At 36.7% G+C, this 24,316-nt stretch overlaps 1 protein-coding gene across 2 annotated transcripts in view; it reads left to right on the forward strand.

Moving 5' to 3' along the window:
* ZRANB3 (zinc finger RANBP2-type containing 3) overlaps positions 1-24,316 on the forward strand; it is a 187,547-nt gene that overhangs the window by 131,187 nt on the left and 32,044 nt on the right. For both annotated transcript variants that reach the window (XM_033111716.1, XM_033111717.1), the window contains exons 9-12: positions 7,716-7,835; positions 10,018-10,137; positions 13,138-13,317; positions 14,147-14,299. In XM_033111716.1, coding sequence (XP_032967607.1) covers positions 7,716-7,835; positions 10,018-10,137; positions 13,138-13,317; positions 14,147-14,299 — 573 coding nt within the window. The remainder of the gene's footprint in view (positions 1-7,715; positions 7,836-10,017; positions 10,138-13,137; positions 13,318-14,146; positions 14,300-24,316) is intronic.

Below are 24,316 nucleotides of genomic sequence, written 5' to 3' on the forward strand. Positions count from 1 at the left end.
CTCTTACGGTGTTTACCGTGTGCCAAGCACTATTACAAGCATGTTTTATGCACTAACTCACTTGATACTCACCACTTATGGGGTATAGGTACTTTGTATCCCCTTTTCATAAATAGGAAACTATTAGATTGGTGCGAAAGTAATTGCAGTTTTTGCAATTATTTTTAACCTTTTAAACTGTAATTACTTTTGTACCAACCTAATAAAACAGAGTCTAAGTGACTTGTTCAAAGACTCTCAGATTGTAAATGATAGAGGCAAGATTTGAACCCAGACAGTCTGGCTCCAAGTACATGGCCTTAGCTATCATTCCCATAGGCTATCGGGATAAATTGAATAGTTGTTAGTGACCACGTTTAAATGGGTGCCTAGTTCCCTATTCATGGTTTTTCAGCATCCCTGCACAGGCATGGAGAAGATTCCACATTGTACAGTCTGTATGTTCTATGTGTTATAATTTTTAACACTCAAGTAAGGTTTATTCCTGCTTATTATCTTTAGTAACACAAAGTTAATTACCTTATTGACATAACCAGTGGATGGAGTTTGGAAAGAAATCGAGAATGTTTTTAAAAATTGGATTTCATTTTAAAAGAATTAAATTAGCCGTTTTGATCAATGACTTTTATGACCAGACTTCTATTAAATCAAGTTTCATGGAAACAATTTTTTTAAAGTCCATAAAACTATTGGCTTCACTTTGTAACTTTCTCTAAATTTGAGTAAACCCAATGGAGTATGTCATTCGTGGGAATGTACTCTCTCATCCACGATAGATAGATAGATGGATAGATGGATAAAGATTAGATTAGATTAGGCAGAATGATTACTTTATTATGTCTTGTTCCAAAAAGTTTTATGGGAAGATTTACGATCCCAGTTTCTTTTGTAAAATTGTCTCGGTTAAGGCATTAAAGTGGAATTGCTCTCTTTGCACTGTATTGTAACCTTCTGCTTCTCAGTGTAAAATGGGCTGCTTGTGGAACTTGGTCAATGTCAAAAGATTAGATGCAATAAAATATTTCTATTTACAGATATATTCATAAACATGCCTGAAGATAAGAAAATAACACTTTCAGTAGTTCACCCAAACCATCTTTGGAAGTAAAACTTTTATTTTCTGTGGGAAAATTTTGGCATGGGGCTCGTGAAAATGTCCAAAATACTGACATTATAGTATGGAATCTTTCCCTAAACACTGTCTTCTACCAGGGTAGAAAGTATTTTTTCAGGTTGACGAAATGGTTTCTAAATTTTAAAGAACCATGGGCAAAAGGGAAGGGACGGTAGAAAACAAATTCCTACCCTTTCTCTTGTGTTGGTCTGAGGGCCAGGGCCGGCCAGGGGATGACCTTGGTACTTTCCTTTCCTCATTACGATAATTTTAAAGGATAAAAGGATAAAGATAAAGAATAGATAAAAGGTAAAGGATAAAGAATCAACTATCACAAATAAATAAATTAATAAGAAACACTATAAGATGAATTAGATAAATGAATAAAAACCAGAGGGGCAGAGAGGATATCAACTGATAAATGGACAAATAACATGTGGTATATCTATGGGATATTATTTGGCAATAGAAAAGAAATTAAATACTGATACATGCTACAACATGAATTGAAAACGTCATGCTAATAAAGAAGCCAGTAACAAAAGACCATTTTATTCCATTTGTATGAAATGTCCAAAATAGTCCAATCTGCAGAGACAAAATAGATCAGTATTTGCCTAGAGCGAGAGGTGATGCAGAGACTTGGAGTGGGGAGGCGATGCCTAAGAGGTGAAGGGTTACTTTTTAGGGTAATAAAAATATTCTAAAATTGCTTGTGGTGATTGATATACAACATGGTGAATATACTAAAGGCTAAATTGAATTGTCCATTTTAAATGGGAGAATTTTATGGTCTGAATTATATCTCAATAAAGCTGTTGGGTTTTTATTTTTTGTTTTTGTTTTTGTTTTTTGGTTTTATTTTTGAGAACCCAGGTTCTTCTGTCTTTCTGCTTTGGCTGACCTAGTTCATCACTTGTCCTCAGCGGCTTCCATAGTAGCCCCAAGATGGCTGCTGTAATTCCTGTATCAAGTGCAGGCTATAATGTCCACAGGAAGGAAAGCTTTCCTGATAGTCCCTTTGTCAGCCCCAGCAGCCTTCTCACATTTCTTCTTAGTCCCGTGCAGGGGAGTGGAAGTGCTGGGCTTGCTTAGACCAGTCACAGTTCACCTCTTGTTGATTGAGAAGGGCTTGAAGAGCATGTGGCCACCAGATATCTGAACAAAACTGCCATTCTGTCCGGTGCCTGAGGAGTTCAGAACTCAGAGAAGCTTCTTTAGGGCTCACACTCACTATAAAATCTAGAATTTATAGCTGTTAAAGAAAAAATTATTCTGACCCTTGTTAAAATGGTAAGGACGACTTGATGCAAGATCATTGCAATAGGAATCAATTCTATTGCAATTGAGGAGAGAGATCGCTCAACTCTGAATACAAGGACAGGTGAGGATTTATAGCAAACCAGCCGGATGAGGTGGATTGAAAATTACTAAGAGGAAACATCGAGGATAGGGGGATTCTTACTAAACTGACCTAACGGATTTTTGCTAAAGACAGGTCCAGGACTTAGATGTCACAGGTGGAGCATGAGGAAGTTGATCAGATATCAAGGGTTCATCAGGTCTCAAGGGTAGGGGCATTCTCGGTAACTGACTTAGCAAGAATCTTGCTAAGACTGGACAATGCAGGCCTGGCAAGAACAGGACAGACTCAGAAGGCCAAGCTTAAGGCCTACTCTAGCAGGGAGCTCAGAGAAGCTTAATTGAAGTTTGATCAAGGAGTGAGTCTTTGTCATAGCTCAGGTTTAATTTTTTTTTCATTTTTTTCTTTCTCCCTCTTATTTGACTGAAAGCTGACAATTTAAAATCAAGTAACTTTCAATAGGTCTTTCATTAAGTGTAGGTTTTTCTTTATCAACTGATAAAGAAATGATGTGTACCACATCACTGAAAAAAACCTAAGAAACAAATTTTACAACATATTCTCTTCATTTCTGCATTTCTTTAAATGAGATGTAGCAGGCAGTCTTCATTAATTATTTAAATTAGACCTTTGACTAACGGACACATTACTAACAGTCCAACTTCAGTAAAAATAGAATTGTGAATACATGGAATTTCTGCAACTTCTACAAAACCTGAACCAGCATAACCTGGTCATGAATAGGACCTGCCATTCCACATAATATGCATTTAAGATAGTTTGAAAGCAAATTTCTGCTCAGATAACTTAAAATATGACAGTGCAGTGACAGTTTTAATTAGAATAAAATCAGAATAGTTAAAGTGCATGTGTAGTACATTTTAGAATGCAAGCCTATGCAATCCCCAACCTAAGAAACTAAGAGAATTGGAAGTGTTATTTGTTACATAGTTATTTTGGTTCTCCAAATACATTTTTCTTTTGGGGAGCAATATCACAATGATAGTTAAGTTTACTAGGTTAGTCCCAAGAGACTGTTCAGTTCATTATACAATTGAACTTTAAAATTATAGTAACCATAAGCCTTTCTGAACCAGTGATTGCAAGGAGTCGGGCCATGAACTTTGGCATCAGCAGTTTCTGGTTGTAACAAGGAGGGGGTGATATCAGTAGAGGGGATTCTAGAAAACAGGGTTAGGTTAGAGAGGTAGGGAACGCATCTTAAAGCTGCGGGTACAGTGATTATATAGTCTGCAATGGATGGGAAATGAATGTACCTTAAAAATACTCCAACTTGACATGTAATTTTTGAAAGACTTATCAAAGTAAATACAGCTCTTTAGGCAAACATGCAGTTTATTAAAGTGGTTCAGTTGCCATGGCAACGTATCCGGAATTTATAGCTCCTTATTTTGAGAGGGCTTCGTTTCCACTTACTGAGGCACTGAAATCCAAGGCTAAAGTTCTTAACAGCCTCCATTCTCATTGTATGATGAATTTCTATTGTTTAGAAAATTTAGACACACAAAATGTAGCTTGCAGAATCAATCTTGTGACTTTATAGTCATATGTATGAATTTTAAATAGGTATTTTTAAATTTTGAAACACCCGTTTACATTTTTTTATTATTATTATTATAAAAGCTCTATATCGTCACAGTTTAATGAGGAGAAAGAGCCATTTCAAAACATAACAGTTCCCTAAACTTAACCCCCCAGAAGTAACCACTTTCCATTCTTTCAGCTGATTTTTTTTAGTATTTACTTCAAACCTCTCAGCATTGTGTTTGTCTTGCTTTTTTTGTTTGTATTACTGCTTGCTTTGTATTTTAACTGTCATCAATTGGCTTCCCAATATGAAAGATAAAAGTTGAATTCTTTCACTCCTCCACCCACCCTCACACCCAGATTTTTCCCGTAGTCCCATTCTCCCAATAAAATGGCAGGCAAGTAGGTAGGTAGGTAGGTAGGTAGATAGATAGGTACGTAGGTAGGTATATGCGTGGATGGGTGGATAGACAGACAGACAGACAGACAGACAGACAGATAGACAGACAGATTTTACTCATTTTATAGCAATTTATACTAATTTTGGCTTGATCAATATTCATCATGTATGTTATTAGAACCGTGTTTATAATATTTACAGGTGAACCACGCAATATACTATGAATACTTCCATGCTTCTGTAACTCATTTTCAGTAATTCATCTTCAAACTTACCCCTAGTTGTTTAATCTCTTCTTAATATCTTTAAACATTAACATTTCATTAATTTAATCTTCTTAAATAAATTTCTTCTGTAACAATTTGATCAGCTCCAGTGTTGACTTTTGCTCATCCAGTCTGCTGCAGCGCTCTCATGCTGGGAATTTTCTTTATTTTTTCTTTATGCTGAATTACTTCTTTAGTTGATATTTTTTTCTGTATTTGTTTACTTTCTTGTTTTGCTGGACCACTTTCTTCAGTAGCCTCCTATAAAAAGTGTACATTGGAGGTAAATTATTTGAATCCCTGCATATTTGAAAATGCCTTTATTCTACTTTTATATCTGATTTTTAATTTGGCTAGATATAAATTCTTAGTTGGAAATCATTTTCTCTCAGAATTTTTAGTATTGATGTTGAGGTATCCAATGCTATTCAAAATTTTTATTCTATTTTGATTCTATGAAATCTTTTCCTCCCCCCCACCCCCTGGAAGCTCACAAAATTGTTTCTTTGTCCCCTGTGTTCTAAAATGTGATGATGACGGAACTTGCTCTGGGTCCATTTTCATCAATCGTGAAGGATATTCAGTGGGCCTTTTCTATATTCCATTTTGGAAACTTATGTTGTTCTATAAAACATTCTTTAGTTCTTTAACTATATTTTTCCTCTGTTTTCTCTGTATTATTTTCTAGAACTTTTATTATCCATATATGGCCATCATGACCTAGTACTCTAATTTTCTTATATTTTATATATTTTTAATAATTTTCCATCTACTTTCTAGAAGATTTCCTCAGCTTAATAACCAATGAACTTTTCATTTCTGCTATGATATTTTTAATTTCCAAGAGTCCTTCCCTTTCTCCCAAATTATTCCCTTTTTGTAACGTATTATTCTTGTTTTATAAATGTAATCTCTTCTAGTTTTCTTTTCTCTGTATCGTTTATCTGTTCATATAGGTCGCTTTCTACAAATGCTTGGTGATCATTGATTGTTTGCTTATATTTACAAGATACTAAACACAGACTGGAAACTCTTCATGGATGTGGCTTGTAAACTGTGGCCTTCAATAAAGGGTCATGTGACTGGGACGTCTTGCCGAGGAGCCCCCAATATCAATATCTTTAATCTTTCCTCTTTGGGTGGTCAGGTTACCCCTCGAAAAGAATCATTTTATATGATCCTGCTCTCCTGCCTAGAAGATAAAAGCCTTTTTGTCTGTTTTGGTCCTGTAGGAGTAAGAAAGTGGAGAGAAAAGGGCAGATCTCAGCATTTATTACGTAACTTTCATTTAATCCCCATGATTTTTGTAGGATAGCCTACCATGAATGTGAGATTCCTCCATCTGGATACCTTCTGTTTTACCCTCTCTAGAAAATCTCTAGCTTTTTGCCAGGATGGGTTAGGAAGTCACCTATTTTGTGGAATGGGCAGAGGGGAGGTATGGATCAGTGTAGCATCGGGGATCAACTACTTAAACATTCTTTCAACCAATCTTCCTGTGTTAGCCACACCCCCACCCTCACTTCCAGAGATGCCATTTGCTGAGCTTTTTTAGATTACTACACTGTAAAACAGGTGCTTCTCAGTGTTTTGTACTGCCAGCTTCGGAACTGTTAGGTTGGCTAATCAGTTACCAGGCATCTAGCTAATTGTTAGCTTCTAAAGTTTTATTGCTATTGATTCCTCTCTAATTCTCTTTCTCCCTAAACACTTTACTACCATTTAAATATAGCATGAGAGGGAGTAGAGGTTAAATGTGTTCAGCCTGCTGTCTTTTCCCAAAATATCTAACTCCTTTTTAACAGTTAATAGGCTATATTCATGTTTTAGATTTAATTGATGCTATCTACTTTAAATTTAAGTTCTATTAATCTTATATTGATTTCTCACTCTTAAGGTAACTTGGCCTCAGGTTAACTCAAAAACACCTATTCAATCTGCACTTTCTTGGTTTTCTCTTTTCTACCCTACAATTTCGTTGTACCTCCACCTGTTCTCTCAGACCTTTCTTCTGTGTCCTTAATCTCATCACTTCAGCCTCTTCTTTGACCTTCTCCATCCTGGAAACAAACCAAATCCCCTCAGTTTCCACTTCTCTTAGCCTATTTGCTTCTCAAAATGGCCTGTTTTGTAAATCTATTTAAATTTTTTCACTTACAAAATGAATAAACCAATTTTTCTCTACCTTTAAGCTTCAGTTCCAACTTTTATTCTTTTTAGTCTTCCCTTTTTAAAAAAAAAAAATGCTATTCATCTGATTTTTTACCTTCCATTTTCTCCTTAACGATATTCCACTTCTATACGAGGTTTTATTGACAATGAGTAAACCACCAGCCTCTTCTTGGCCGTAGTCTACTTGACTACTGACTTTCCATTGAAGCTCTTTTCTTGTTTGTTTGTTTGTTTTTTCCTTCTAATTCTCATCTTGTTTTTGTTTTACTTGTCAGTTTTTTTCCCTCATTTCTCCCTCTTTCACATACCCTTATATGTGAGCTTCTGCTTTCTTAGGCTGCTTAGAAAATAAAGCAGTTAGAAACTTATTAATTTTTTTTTTAATTTATTGGGGTGACAATTGTTAGTAAAATTACATAGATTTCAGGTGTACAATTCTGTATCACATCTTCTATAAATTACATTGTGTGTTCACCACCCAGAGTCATTCTCCTTCCATCACCATATATTTGATCCCCCTTACCCTCATCTCCCACCCCCCACCCCCCTTACCCTCTGGTAACCACTAAATTACGTTCCCCAGATTAATTTTCAAAAGAAACTTATTAATTTTTGAGAAGCTTTTTATTGATTTAAAAGTGAAATGATTTTTTTATTAAAATTTATTGGAGTGACAATGGTTGGTAACGTTAAATAGGTTTCAGGTATATAATTCTGTCATACATCATCTATATATCACATTGTGTGTTCACCACCCAGAGTCAGTTCTCCTTCCATCACCATATATTTGGTGAAATGATTTTTTAGTAAATATTTATATGACATTAATAAGGTTCAACTTTTAATATTTAGGCAGGTGCTGTAAAGGATTATATTAAGATGATGCTTCAGAACGATACACTTAAATTTCTAGTTTTCGCTCACCATTTAAGCATGCTCCAAGCTTGCACAGAAGCAGTCATAGAAAACAAGGTATGTTACCATTTTTTTATATAGTACTTTTAGGATGTAGATTTTTAATAAAGTAAACATCAATTATCTTATAATTAAGTTTTTTGCCTGCTGTACATGATATATATAAATTATTACTAGATATTTTTCTTGCAGATTATATTAATATTACGGTGTTGATGATACACTATTAAATTTCATCCTTTACATCAGTTGTATAATTTTTAACTGATTAGATGATCTGGATTGATCAAAATATGCTGCCTTGATAGGCTATAATGTGAATTCCATTTTTATCACTGCGTATATCATTTGAGACCAGTATAGGAAGTTAAAAATTAAAATTTTTGTTTACCTGCAAGCCAGCCTTAGAATGTGGGTGATGCTGAGAGGAAAGGAAGAATGAATTCAGCCAATTTTTGTGTCCAGCTATTGTCATACCTTTTAAACTCCAGGTAGCATACTCTATAGAACATGGCTAGTAAGATTTAGTGGAGGTGAATTTATAACAGATGGCCCAGGCAGTCTATCAGGTAAGCTGCGCCACACCTGCTGGCCTGACTGCATTTCGTTAAGTCCACCATGCTCCCCGGCAGCCTTGTCAGTGACAGCATCTTCCATTTTTTCTTTCAAAGTTTAAACCTGTCATCTCCCTTTATGTGCAAGTGCCTCTAGAGATTCTCAGAAGCAGCCAGAAATTTCCTGAAAAATTGTGTGAGCTTAACACCCGTGTAGCAGCAGAACCACTTGCCTATGTAGGTAGATTTCTTTTTTTTTTTTAATGGAGGAATAAAACCATATATTTTTTTTAACATTTTGGACGGTATAGATTTTTCAAGCACTAGCTAATAGGCTCATTAGCATTACGAAAGAAGTAATTCTAGTATCTCCTTCATTGAAAGAGTTTCATAATATAAAGTACTACTGTACATTAAAAGGTACTATCTCATTGATTATCTTGTAGTATCTGTAAAACACTTTCTGAAGGAGAGTTAATTAACCTTAGAAATAATTTGTAAATGAGTGGGCAATAATAGTAGATGCATATTATTTTCTTATTCTGATTCCATTATACCTAAAAACTACTGGAATCTATCCCAAGTATAGCGGTCTGTCTCTTTTTCCCACTTCTGCTTTACTGATGTATTTAGCGTCACCAAAAGTTAAAAATATAGGTAGTCATGGTGTTGGAAGTGAATTTCTCTCAAATTTTCCCTAGCCTGACAATGTGTTTTCTTCAGAAAGACCCTCAGAAGATTTTATAATCTCCCTTAATAGATATTAAATGGATCACTGGTCAATTTATATCTGTTTTGTGAGGACATAGAAAGTTACGGGACATTCTGTTTAATGATTAACTTGACTATTTTCTTATAATATAAGTGTCTCAACTATTTAAGACTGTATTTTCCATGAAAATGCATATATAAATGAGATTATTTGAAATTCAGGCCTTACACTTGTTTTACAAAGTCGAATAATAAGTTCTTTTTAACTATTCTAACACACATTAATTGCTCCCTTTTCTCAACTTAAATCATTCTTAAAAGACATTGTTTAATATTTGATGTTTTCCTACTTTTTGTGGATGGGTGTCTTGGTCCCCACCTCAATGGAGAGGACCATAACACACTTTTCTTTTAAATTTAATAATGTGAAAAAAGAGAACTCAAATGGTACATTTAAAAAGATATTTTCCCAGTTACTATTTGGCTATTTCAGAAAGACATACTACTCTTCATGAATTCCTAATACATGGGCAGAATCCTCTTTTCCTTTCTCACATGTCTGACTTTACTTTTACTTTAGAATTAGTGATCCTATAACTTGAAAGTTACTCTGATCCATGATTAAATTTGCATGTCAATTTACATAGAACTTTACTGAAGACATTAGCTTAATTTAGTAATGACTTATGAAACTCCTGTTATATACAAGGTATTACACTTAACAATGATGGTATGAAGATGAATTAGACATAGTTCATACCCTCAAGGAGCTTCAAAGATTAAAAACCAGAAAATTGTTATCAAAAGCTATTAATAAGAAATTTAAGATTCTTACTGTGTAACATTTACCAACCTGTCATCTTAACCAGTTTCTATTTTATTATGTGAATGTAAAAATAAGCTGTAAGATACATAAAATGAGATGGGTGCATAGAGGCTTGTCCTAATTTTGCCATTTCCTTTGTTAATGCTAGACTCGATATGTTAGGATAGATGGAAGTGTTCCATCTTCCGAAAGAATACATCTGGTTAATCAGTTTCAAAAGGATCCTGAGACTCGTGTGGCTATCCTAAGCATTCAGGCTGCTGGTCAGGTAAGAAATTTCAGGTCTCAATTTGATAATGAAATGTCTTTGAGATAATAAACAGGCCATTAACCATAATTATAGCTTAACATCTGATATCTAGTGTAATGAACATTCATTCTATTTTGGAGAGTGTTAGAAAGTATAATAGAAGGAGATCATAACACCTCTGACAAAAATCTTCCTTAGTTTTCAAGGAAAGAATTTCCTGGAAGAGTATCATTCATTTGATTGTAATACTTCCTCATGACCATTTTTCCTTCCTTTGAATTTGCATCGAATTTTCCCATCCCTTCTTACGGAACTTTACTTGGTTGTTTTCATCAGTCTGTGAGGCAAGGTGGCCTGAAGGATAAGAACTCTTCTTTCTGTCTTGAGAACTTTTTATGGAGTGCCCCTGTTTTGTCCTCCAGAATTACGTTTGGCTGCATGTAAATGAAAACCCCAATTAAGAATGACTTAAATACATAAAGATTTATTCTCTCACGCAGACAATCCAAGGTTAGCATGGCGGTTCCACTAAGTCCTTAGGACTAGCCGCTTTCGGGCTTTCTGCTTCATCACTCCGAGCAGGTATCTTACCTAAGAGGCTGGCTAGCACTCCTCCATCATGTCTGCGATCCAGACAGCTGACTGGAGAGAGGCATGCTACATCTCACTGACAGTTAGTCCATGGCCACGACTAACTTCAAGGGAAAAAGCACCCTTTATTCTAGGTAGTCATGCTAAAAATCAGGTGTCACGTTACAGAAGCATAAGAAAAGTCTAGATGTTATGGAAGGCAATAACAGTCTCTGTCACGCTGTGTAAAAGGGGAACCTTCTGAAATGTTTTTCTACTAACATTCTAAAATATTTTATATAAATGTCTAAGCCAGGATATTTAATATAGGGAAAAGAATTTGAGCATATATATCACCTTGCGTCCAACCTGATATATGCCATATCTGGCACCTTCTGTGAACCATGGCCAAAGATCTGCTTTTACCCAGCTAATGAATATATGTATATAAAATTGTATGTAGAGAGCAGCTCCATGAGGATGAAGAAGTTCTGGAACTCACTAGGAATTCTAATCGAAGGGAGGGCTGTCTCAACACTTCCCTCATGTTGGTTCAACTTCCACTAATCTGAGTTTTATATCTGTTAGAGTATTCCAGACATAGAAAATAGCATCAAAAAACTTAAAATTCGAAATGGAGTACTCATAGCATGGGACAAGTAAGGAAGGAGGAAGCCAGGTAGGAAAGTTTAGGAGTGGCCTGATAAAAGACTTTGAAATTAAGATTGCAAAGGGACTCACATTTTATTCAAGGCTGTATTCCTGAAGACCTTGTAAATTCAAAACTCACACTAGTATCTTCTAGGAATAAAGGAAAGTAGAAAAGGCTTTATTCTTGGGGCATTGAGTCTTCCATGGTAGTTTACTAGTCACTTAGAGTGATGTTGATCTTGCCAGCATATTTTTTTCCCTTTATTCTTGTAAGCTCACATGCTTTTTACACCCCTCTTTAAATACTTCTTATTTCTCAGCATTATCTCTAACATGTTGTGGCTTTTCCTGTCCTACATAGCAGCACAGTTTATTAGCATGATGCCTGTTTGACTCTCTCCATGTTTTTATTACTTCTAAATTCTGTTCCAAAGTGATTGATCATCAGTGAATTTTCAGCTTGAGAACTAGTAACACCATTTAGTGAATGCTAGTACCGTGTTTCCCTGAAAATAAGACCTAACCAGACAATCGGCTCGAATGTGTATTTTGGAGCAAAAATTGATATAAGACCCGGTATTATTATATTATATTATATCATATCATATCATATCATATCATATCATATTATTATATTATATTATAATATTATACCTGGTCTTATATTACATTAAAATAAGACCGGGTCTTATATTAACTTTTGCTCCAAAAGACGCATTAGAGCTGATTGTCCGGCTAGGTCTTATTTTGGGGGAAACACGGTATGACCTTTTTATGTGATATAAAAATATTTTAAGTTAAAATGACATCAAAGTAACAGCACAGCAGTCACAAAAGTCACTCACTCACAGAAGTTCCAGTGCATGTGCACAGCCTGGATAGGTGATACTCCCAAAGGGTGGCAGGTGTTTCTGTTGGCCACCTAAGGTCATGTACTATGTATGGCAATAGCATAAGCACAGTTCATATTACACTCAGCCTAACAACTTTAAAATCATGCATTTTTGGACTCATTTTCAGTTTGAGGATTTTTGCATTATTTTCTATATTGATTATAAAATAAGACTTAGTTAATACTTTTAATGTCATATACAATTGCACAAAAAATGCCATTATGTTATATATTGAGGTACAAGCCAGTAATCTTCAGGGCCTTTGGAATAACACAAAAAATTTTACAGGAAGAGAACAGTGTGATGGGAGATATGATATTCTCGCTTTATAGAACAGCAGTATGAATTAAATGAATAGAGGATGTCATTGCTCTCTGCCTAGTTGCTATGGATACCATGTGTTAGAAATTATATTCTCATTTATAATGTATTTTATAATGTATTAATGTATCATTACCACTGGGTTCACAGTGGTGATGTGAATCCAGTCTTCATCAGAGAATGAAGTAAATATACTGTGTGTGTGTGTGTGTGTGTAATAAATGTGTAAATATATATTTATATTTTATACATACTTATATTATATATATACACATATATATGTATATATGTGTGTGTATATATATATATATATATATATCTCCAAACTGACTTTTGAAATATTGAAATATGTTTTAAATGTATGTTTTGTAGTTCACCTGGCTGTCTTGCAACAAGCAGTCTTTATTTGCCTTTCATGAATTAAATTTTCTTAATTTGGCTTAAAATGAACGACTGATTTATTTTTAAGTCCTTCAGCATTCTCTTGTCCATTTAACATGTTCAGAAAGACTTTATTACATATTGCTCTATGCTATGTTCTAAGTTTATTTGCATCTCAGTTTCTTCACTTTATTTTGCTTAGGGTTTAACATTTACTGCTGCGACTCATGTTGTATTTGCTGAGTTGTACTGGGACCCTGGACACCTAAAACAAGCAGAAGACCGTGTTCACCGAATTGGACAGTGCAGTTCTGTGAATATTCACTACCTAATTGCAAATGGGACTCTAGACACCATTATGTGGGGAATGTTGAATCGCAAGGTACAGCTTGAATTTAAACCAGGTTACCAACTTACTCATTATTATCATAGCCTACGTGAGTTAGGAGGCTGAGTTTTAGTGTTTTCAGGCAAAGGTATACTTAAGTACTCTAAGATATTGATGTTGATAGAGACCAAGTTCAGAAAAGGTTCAGTTGGTAGGACCACACCAGCTATCTTCTGTAATAAGAGAGCGGCATGAATTTGCATGTATTCCTGTTGTCTTCCAAGTCCTGCTACCATTTTAGAAGCTAGAGGAGAGGGTTAGCTAGCAAGGAACCGTAATGCTTTCAAGCACCAAGTCTTTTTCCTAAGCAAAGAGTAAACCCTTTCTCAGAAGGATTCTTGCATTTCAAGCTAATTTTGGCCAGAGGACAGCCTGTACCTTGACTCTAGAAAAAGCAGGAGAGAGAGTGCTTGCTCTGTCCACTGAGCAATCTCTTCTCCCAACCTTGAGGGATGTTTATAGAAAGGATTTGACTAAGGATTATAGGACAGTTTTCAAGCACTGAGTATAGATATTCAAAATGGTCAATCATATGTAGGTTCAATTTCAAATTGTATAAATATTAGAATATAAGTTTTGATGAGAAGAGCAAATAGTATAATTTCTCTAGTTAGACCTTTTCCTCAAAAGAATAAGAATCATCGACTTGGTAATTTGGTTGTAATTTTGAATAATGATATTACTAAAGCCCATGATATGTCAAAATAATCTCATTTTCTTCAACAGATTGCTGGTGATTTAAGTGTAAAATCAAGTTACTGCTTAGCAAATGTCAGCTGTGAGGTGAACTGTTATAAAATTCATATGCTTTTCCATTTTACAGGCTCGGGTTACCGGGCATACATTGAATGGCAGGAAGGAACAACTTCAGGCTGAAGAAGGTGATAAGGAAAAATGGGATTTCCTGCAGTTTGCTGAAGCTTGGACTCCAAATGAAAGTTCTGAAGAGCTCAGGAATGAAGTTTTGTTCACTCATGTAAGATTATGTGACTTATCATTTTCTGTTTTTTTAATATCCTGAAACTATAACTTTGTTGTATATTGTTTTACATAACAGCCTTCAATTATTCGTACTATTGAAAGGAGGCTCCACCTTGATGAAAGGAGGCTGCAATGATGGCTTTTATATTCCAACAGTTACACATCAGTGCTCACTGTTCAGCTCCTTAGAAAAATAAGCTAAATAGAATCCAAACTTCAGAAGAAGATATAAGAAGCTATCTTTATGACCCCGAGGGTAGGAAAAGCAGTATTAAATTTGCCACAAAATATAACATAAACAAGTCACAGACCCAGTAAATATACTTGTATTACAATGTCTAAAGTATGTAAAGAGTTTATACAATTCAATTAGTCAAAACACAAAGAAGCCAACAGAAAAATAGGCACAGACTGTGAGCTTTAGAAAGGACCCAGATAGCCAATAAACATGAAAAGAAGCTCTGCCTCACCAACATAGGGCAAATTGTAAAACTGCCATTTTCTCTTTACATACATTACATTAGTAAGTAATCTGTGAGCATGTGACTGTCCTGTTCCCAAAACCTTTCACCCAGTAATTTGAGCATTCATTGATGACCTTTGTCTGAATCAGTTTTAAAAGAGTGGTTTTTCTAGTTCTATCATTGCTTCCTTCTATACTTAGTAGCTGGCATTTTTCTGTAAAGAGGAACCTTATTTCTCATTTTTTTTAAAATCACTGAACTTGGGAATTCTATTACTGTTAGTTAATGTGTTATAATCCTTCACATTAAAAAAAAAAATCTGACTAGAGAAAGTTTCTTTTCTTTTTATTTTTTAAAATAAGTTTCAATAATTTTCTGAGTGCTGTTTGCTTTCTGACAAACAATATGTTCCAGATTCACCTTTTATTTTCTTTGGCCAGATCTGGAACTAGACATTTCTTTAAGGAGCCCTGATTCCCTTTACTGGCAAATGATATTTAGAAATCAGGATTTTTTTTACTGGTCTGAGATGTCATTGCTTCTGCACTATTTTCAATGTACAGAGCTATTTACACACACATACGTGCAGTTTTGCATGGATATGTTAACATGCATATACATGTATATCTGATACGTATGTCTGTGTGTACGTATAGTTTATATAAATATCTTCAGTTCAAATCTAGCACCACCAAGTTCTTAACCTCCTCCATATGGCTACAAATATGGTATATTTGTATACAAATATACAAACTGTCCGCTTTTTCCTCGCCCTTTTAGGGAAATATGGTATGAGAGTTATGGAAAGTTTAATTTTAATTTTTGAAAGAATTGGTCAGAAATTCTAGGAATTAAATTAAAGTCTGTACATGTTCTTTCAAAATGCAAAATTTAAAATTTAATATAAAGTTTATTTCCATAATAACATAATGTTATTTATGTGGAATCTTACTAATTTTTTTATACATCTTATTTGCAGGGCTTCCACTTTTTTTCCTAGTATACTAGAATGCCATTCTGTCAAATATTGCTAAAGAAATAGAAGGATTAGTTCTAAGACTTTTTTAATTAAAAAAACTCTCCTTTTGGTAGTACTTATATTTTCATCTATTAAAAGTAGATATCGTAGGTATTTAAAAAACATATTCTAAAACTATATAACTATTATTTGTCGCTGTTCTTTCTCTAAAATTCCCTATTGAATTACGTTTAAAAGTTCATTTCTAAGATAAGTATTAAGAATTTAAAACACATCTTCCCATATATATAGCATGATTATTGTTTTCAAGTGTATCTGAAGAAAAATATATATCTGTGTACAAAGTTAAAAAACAAAAACAAAAAGAAAACACCCAGTCACCCTGACAAAATCTTACTCTCCTGAGTTACTTTTCTTACTTTCCCGCTTATCTTTAATAGTTTACTGTTACCTTTTGCTGGTTTTCTAGTGCATGGATATTTACACATAGGGTTTTATATGCAGTAGTCCCTGCTTAGCCACTGTTTCTCTTTCTGCTGTTTCGGTTACCCATGGACAACAGCAGTCTGAAAGTATTAAATGGAAAATTCCAAAAATAAACAATTCATAAGTTTTAAATTGCACACCATTCTGAGTAGCATGATGAAATCTCCTGCCATCCCTCTCTGACCTGACACGATATGAAACATCTCTTTGCCTATCGTCTCCACTCTGTATGTGCTCCCCTCCCATTCGTCACTTAGTAGCTGTCTGGGTTATCAGATCAATTGTCCCAATAGTGCAGTGCTTGTGTTCAAGTCACCCTTATTTTACTTAATAGTGGCCCCAAAGTGCAAGAGTAGTGATGTGGGCCATTCTGGTACGCCAAAGAGAAGCCATAAAGTGCTTCCTTTAACTAAAAAATCTATGTATGTACAGAAAAAAGTGTAGTGTATATAGGGTTTGGTACTATCCGCAGTTTCAGGCATCCACTGGGGGTTTTAGAACGTATACCCTGTGGGGAAGGAGGGACTACTGTAAATTGGAAACTTATAATGTAGAGACCTTTGTTTTTCTTTATGTTTATTTGTTTGCTTGTTTGTTGTTTGGGCGGCCTGTGAAATGTGCCTTGAATGACTTTTGGTGGGAATGCCACACACCACTCCCTCTTTACATCCTCCAGCTTCATGCATTTTAAGAAATGCTCTTCAGAAAGACAATAAATAAAATGCACCTAAGCCATCAAAAAAGAAAAAAAAGCTCATTCTGTTGCCCTCTCTCTGCCATTTTGTGTCCCCACGTGTGTGTACTTGTTCTCTGCCCATGAGCCCGGGGGCACCAATCCTAGTCCCCTGCGTGGCCCCATTTCCTCTCCAATAAGATGAAACAAACTACCATGAACCAGCAGAAACTCACCAAACTGCAGGCACCACTGCACATTGGTGGAAAAGGATCTGCTCACAGAAAGAAGGTAGTTCACAGAACAGCTACAGTAGATGATAAAAAACCAGTTCTCCTTAAAAAAGTTAGGGGCAAACAGTACCTCTGGTGCTGAAGAGCTGACGATGTTCACAAACAAGGAACAGCGATCAGCTGTAACGAGCCCTAACGTATGGGCCCCTCTGGCCGTGAACACTGGCACCGTCACGGGCCACTGAGAGGAAGAGCTGACAGAAACGCTTCGCAGCGTCTGAAACCAGCTCGGTGCACACAGTGTGACTAGCTCCAGGAGACTGGCTGAAGCTCTGCCCAAACCATCTGGGGATGGAAAAGCAGCTCTTGTACCAGAGAGGATGGTGATGATCAAGTACCAAGTCTTGTGGAGAATTGTGATGAGGCTTCCAAGAGGGAAGCAAACTGAACACAGGCAACTTCTGAAGAAGGTAAAACTTGAAGACATCACTGGGAGCTGATTTTATGCTAGTTTATGTCATGACTGCTTTTTAAATTTTTGTTCATGGGTCAGATAAAATCTTGATCAATCTTGGACACTGCAGCTATTTTTAGTTTTTGCTTAGACACAAATCATTCTTTGCTGCTAGTTAAGGTGCAGAAGGCCTGGAAGAAAGTTTGAAACAAAGGCTAATAATGTTCTTTGCCTAGTAAAAAAAAAAAAAAAAGAAGAACAAGAAATGTTCAGTTTGTTGAAAGGTCCTAAGGAAATTTAGTCTACCAACAAACGAACATATTTTTCTACTTAATGGTGCCAAAATCAGCATTTCCTATAGGAATTTTTCTATTTATACTGATTACTTTGTGATCCTTTTAAAAATCCTTTTAATTTTTTCCCCTACATTTAGCATTTTGAAGCTATTTCTTATTTCGTCAATTAAACTTTGCCAAATTAACCAAATGTGCCCACTGTCATCAAAAATTTGTTTAACGAAAAAGTTTATAACGGTTCTAATTGGGTGGCTTTTAACAGCTTGTGAACATTTCTGTAGTATCAGCATTTTAAGGCATGTTCATTTTATCTCTGTCCCAGCGCCCCGCTGCTGCAGCTGGAGGTTAGAGCTGGGGCAAAGAAGAGGGACCTTCCACTGCCAGAAGAACAGATTTTGTATGTTAGTCAGAGAATGACTCAGCTCAGGCTGTCAGCCCTAGCAAAAGGGAGACTGAGAAGAAGCTGAAAGCGGAGGAGACCAAGTGAGCCTGACCGGCAAAGAGAGGATAAACTGAGGACAGGAAGAGAGTCGGAAGCCCCAGTACCCTGGGTTTCTAGCTCCCCATAGTCTTCTTAACCCCGCCAACCTATCCCTTTCAAAATATTGTGAACTCTATAAATGCTTTCAGAAAACCAATAAATGCGGTTGGTTTGATAAATTGATCTTCAGTGAGTTGGATTTCGGGTGAATTGACTTTTATATATGGGCTTTTGGCAAATTGGTCTTCGGTGGATTGACTAGAGCCTAGTATTAGAATGACTATGGTCTTACGGGTAGGGAGACCTGTGGTGGTTAAGAAGAAGAGGAAGAGGAATATGAGAGACAATTTCCGTTGTTGATATTTTTCTCCATTTTGGTACTTCCTGTCTTCCTTCTCTTCGGGTGTTCACTGCCCTTCGGAATGGTATTACTTTTATCCTCCTGCTCTCTTAATCAGAATTCTCTTTCTGTCACATAATTCAGCTAACTGTTAGGATAAAAGTAATACGTGGAACCAAGGCTAGTATTCATTGTATCAGGATACACCATTGTAAGTGTACTGGTTGTTAACATATTGATTATTTTGGTAATGGTTTGTAAACAGCCACTTCTTCAATCCCCTCATTGTACTCTGTCACCCCACCACTAGTGGGGAGTCTTGGGGGACTTCCCCATGATCCAGCACAGCCCGGGGCCTCCTGGACTCTGCTTCAACCAACCCAATACTGCTACAGTTGTTAAAGATTTAAATAATCACCTGCATGGATTAATCCACACACATGTATGAGTTACAGTTGTTTACCCATACTAGATATATTTACATATTTTTAAAGAAATTATTTATTAACCCAAATGAAGCTCAAATTGAAGTCCAATTCAAATGAAAAGCAAACATCCCACCATCATGAGGAAAGGAACCTTTGCACAGCCCACGTGACTGTCTCTTCAGTACGTCCTGCTGGGGAGTCTGTCGCCAGGGCCACTGCCTCAGAGGCAATCCAGTTTTCTCAAGCTTCTTCATTTCTTCTATGTCTGAATATGCATGACTTCTAAGTACTCTTTCAGGTTTGAGGTGTTTTGATTTTTCCTACATTGGCTTCCATTGAATGAGAAAGTAGGTCATCTCCAGATGGACGGAGAGAAAGGTCTGAACTGTGTTAGTCTATATCGGCATTTCCGAGTAACTAAAGGCTATTTCTGAATAAGATAGACTGAGTGGAGTATTCAAATAGAAAGCCTCCCTCTCTCTCTGATTTTCATTTTTGCTGCTATCATGTGAGGGGTATCCCTTGCTTTCGCTATAGCTATGGGAGACTTGGGCCCTTTCCTTAACCTCTTTGGGCCTTTACCTGTCCTCTTTGGCTCTGAGTTGATAACCAGCGGCATCATTTATCCAGCCATGGAGTCTCTAGATCACTAGATGGCTTCTGAAGTCTCTTTCATAGATACGTAGATGATTAATAGATAGATAGATAGATAGATGACAGATAGATTAGATAGAGTATCCAAAGAGAAACTTGGTGCATAAGTGATTCATAGGTGAGCAAAAGAAAAGACTCTAATTCAGCATGAGTAACAAGTCCAGCTCCTGCTGAGGACAAGTCTTCCTGCTTGATTTCTCTTCTTCAGGTCTCAGTAAGCCAGAGCTGCTTCCATTCTGTTACTTCAGACAGTAGTTCTCTTTCCATTTTGGAACAGATCTCCAGATAGTTCCCAAATTCAGCTGCACTGCAGTCTCCGCTTTCCCTTACTAATTGTTTTCATGCTGTGGGCTCTGAGTTCAGTATCTCTCAGTTTTCCTTTCTCCTCGTTAGCCTCTCCCTGGTTGTCCAACTTGCCTTACCATCCCTCAGTACTCATGGCTTTGACCTGGCTCACCCTGCTGCCTTTGCTCTTTTGTAACCATAGCCACGTCCCTGGCCTGCTGTCCTCAGGGCCTTCTAGAACATCCTTCACCCAAAGCAAACTTACATTTCAAATACCCACATTGGTATTAAAAATATACCGGAGTGCCAAAAAAATGTATACAAGTGGACACTTTGGTCAACATTGTTCAAGCAGTAGCTTGCCATAATCCGGAGTATCTGGACGCTGATGGTAACCACTTTGAGCACTTCTTGTTTGCAGAGGTCAAACGTGACTTACATTCATCTTTTGTGATCGATATATATATTGAGCATCACAATTTTAATACAGTTTTCCTGTCTTAAAATGTGTACACATTTTTTTTTGGCACCCTCTGTATAGTTTGGTTGCCGGCATGGTGCAAAAAAAAAGTGTGTAGTTGGGAAGGAGAGCTCTTCAGCACAACTATGAAATTTTAAAATAGGCCCTCAAAATTCTAAAGCAAACTTTGTATTTTTATTAAATGCCAACATTGTATGAAACATTTGTTTTGTTATGGGGTAAAAAGTGCAAATAAGAAATTATCATATATATATGACATTTTGTGTATGTGTATATATATGTATGTGTATATATATACATATATACACACACATATATATGACATTTTATATATATATATATATAGAGAGAGAGAGAGAGAGAGAGAGAATAACCTTCTTTCCCATATATTGTCTAGTTGAAAAAATAGTAACAGCAAAAAGAAAGTTGACCGTAGGAGCTGTGGCATTTATGAAGTCCAATTGTTTTCTTATCCAAAACCTCTTGTCCCTGAATATGCTAAAGCACTGGTTTCGTGAAGCTGACACACCTTAAATTAGATATTTATTTAATACATCTTTTAGAATTTAAACCGCTCTGTAAACATTATGTAACTAGTCTGCCTAATAGCTAATGAGAAGGATGAGAGAGTAGCCTCACTGTCATGGATGGAGACATACAAATGTCTGTCACTGCTCACATCACTTCGTGCTATTGTTAGGCATTTGTCTTATTTACCTTTATGACTTCATTCACTCAGTAGTAGTAATTAACAGGTACTGAGTGGTTGTTCCATGCAGCCACTGTGGTGAGCCTTTAACAGTCATGATGTTTACCCTTCACAGCTACACTGTGACACTGTTTCCATGTCCCACTAAAGCTCACGATGGTTAAATAATCTGCCCACAGCCAGGAAATGGCAGAGTTGGGATTTGAACCCAGGCGTTTTCTTCTCTAAAGTCTAGCTTCATAGCCTTGCCAAACTATACTAGATGCATTAAAGTTAGCTCATTTTGGGCCCTCGATTATTTGTGGAATGAATAGAACATTGAAACACTTCAATTTGGCTTAGCCAGTGGTTATGGGATGTGTACTATGTACGAGGTATTTAAAAATGATCTGTTTTATATATATATATAAATATTTATTAAAATGATATGAAATGCAAATCAAAGCCACAAGGAGATACCACTTCACACCCAGTAGTATGAATAAAATTAAAAAGACAGAGAGCAAGTATTGACAAAGATGTAGAGAAATTGGAACACTCATACGTTGCTGGGCAGAATGTAAAATGGCGCAGCCATGTTGGAAAAAAAAAAAAAGCCATGTTGAAATATTTCAGTTCCTTAAAATATTAAACCCAGCCATCCACTTCCAAGGGAATTAAAAACATATGTCCACACAAAAACTCGTACTTGAATGCCATAGCAGCGTAATTCATAATAGCCAAAATGTTAGAACAGTTCAGATGTCCATCGATTGACGAATGGGTAAATAAAATGTGGTATATCCATATGGTAGAATACTATTCGGCCACAAAAAGGAATGAAGTACCGATATACGCTACAACATAGATGAATCCTGAAAACATTATGCTAAGTAAAAGAAGCCAGTCACAAAAGGCTACAGGTTGTCTGGTTCTATTTATATGAATTGGTCAGGTAGGCAAATTCATAGAGACATAAAGTAGATTAGTGCTGCCCCGAGGGTTTGGGGGAAGGAGAGAAGAGGAGTGACTGCTTAATTAGTAAGGAGTTTCGTTTGAGGGCGATGAAAATGTTTCCCTGTTAAACAGTGGTGCTAGTTGCATAATTCTGAATATAAGAAAAATCACTGAGTGATTTTAAGATCACTGAGTAAGTTTAAGAGAGTGAATTTTATAAATAGACTCTCTCAATAAAGCTGTTATTTGTAAAAAACTATGCTAAGTGCAAAGATCAGGAAAACAGCTCATTTTCCTTTGGAGCTTCCTCTAATTGGGAGAGAAGATTGTAAGCAAGTCATTTTAATGCAGTATGATAAATGTGAAAATAGAGATATGTAAACCAGGCTCTGGGAACACAGGACAGAATAAGTAACTCCCTGTGGGAAATTTTCCTTAGGAAAGGGATTCTGAAGGGTGAGTTCAAAGAGAGTGGGTTCTAGTTCAGGTGGAGGGAACGCTGAAAGCACGCCCCAAAGCACAGTGATGAGAACAGGTATCAGTTGTCCTGGGATTTGGAATTGCTTGTGAATGTGAGCATAGGGTCCAGGAGAAGTGAGTCAGAGGGGAGGAGCCTGACACTTTGCACCGGTCAGATGGAGAGGAGCCCACACATGCCATGCCAAGAAATTGGACTTTATCCTGCAAGCCATGTAGTGTCATCAGAGGCTTTTAAGCACTGAGTGTCATGATCAGACTTCCGTTTTCAAAGGATAATCCTAGTAGCTGTGTGGGAAATGAATGGGAAGGAGAAGAAGGGACAGGTTCTTGCAGGCAGTGGGCTTGGGGGAACGGATTCTTTTTCTGCCTTCCTTCCCACCCAGTTTCCACCGATGGTGAAGGGATTTCTTATCTCTCCACTCCCTCTCAGGGCTTTCTCCCCCTGCCCCTGGAGGAGGAATTCTTCATATGATTTTTCAGAGTCGGAGAACTTGCTTGGGTCCCAGTTCAAGGCTAGCGGGTTACTGTGCTCCAAAGAGGTACTCGTGTCTCCACCATAAGCACAGGAAAAGCACCTGCCCTGTCAGGCCCAGTAATCTTCTCTCCCGCGAGATTTGGCATGAACATTGGGAATTCTCACTGTCACCTTCAACTGGTTTCTTTAATACACCAGAACTGTGTACTTTGGTGCTATCAGGTTCTTGCAGGTCTATTAATAAAGCCAGTTTCTTCTTGTTAGATTCCTTGTTAGACTCCTAGGTAGGAGTCTCCTTTGTCAGGGATTCCCAGACAGGATTTGGGGCACAAAATACCCTGAACTCCTTGTGGTAGTGGCAATGGGGGGGGGGGGGACATGCCAGGTATTTCAGAGGTAGAATCAACATAGCGAGGTCTGGGGGGATGCTGTCCAGTAGCAGCATGTTCAGGAAGAGTAGAGAGGATGGAAGCAGGCCTGGAAGGGAGAAGCCGTAATCAGAGGCGTGCAGGTAGGTAAGGGGAGGGCAAACTGAAGTGACAGGAAGTGGTCCAGTTTAGTCTACAGCTGGAGGGCACAGTGCAGAGGACTTCACAGTTAGTTTGGTACCAGTAAGGCGTTGAGAGGTTGTGATGGTGGTACTGGAGCTGGCTTACAGGTAGAGGGAAGAGTCCATTTGGGACCTCTTGAGTTTGAGGAGCCTCTGACCCACTCAGCTGGTGTCCAAGAGGCATGGGGAGGTCAGGCTTAGAGCTAAAGAGACAGATTATGACACTTAGGCACCGATTACCTTACCCCTCTGTGTCACATTCTAGCAATCTGGGCATTATATAATATTTTGCTGTAAATTCTAATTGTCTTTGTAAGAAGAGATAGTCATTCCCAAAAACATTTGCCTACAATGCTTATGATGTTAATCTTTAAAAATAAGTAATAACATTTTTACAGTTTGGTTTTTTTTTTTTAAATCAGAGTGTTTTGCTTGTTTTGTTTTCTCAGTGCCCACAGAGAAAAACTTGTACCTGGTAAGGGTGGATCACTATCAAAATTTTATTTAACTACATAGCAATGAACATTTTGAAAAATCTGAAAAATTCAGTCATTTCTTTTTTAAGAGAATTTAAATTCTTTTATTTATTTAGTGAAACGATTAAAACC

Source organism: Rhinolophus ferrumequinum, chromosome 8, assembly GCF_004115265.2.
Source record: "Rhinolophus ferrumequinum isolate MPI-CBG mRhiFer1 chromosome 8, mRhiFer1_v1.p, whole genome shotgun sequence".
NCBI lineage: Eukaryota > Metazoa > Chordata > Mammalia > Chiroptera > Rhinolophidae > Rhinolophus > Rhinolophus ferrumequinum.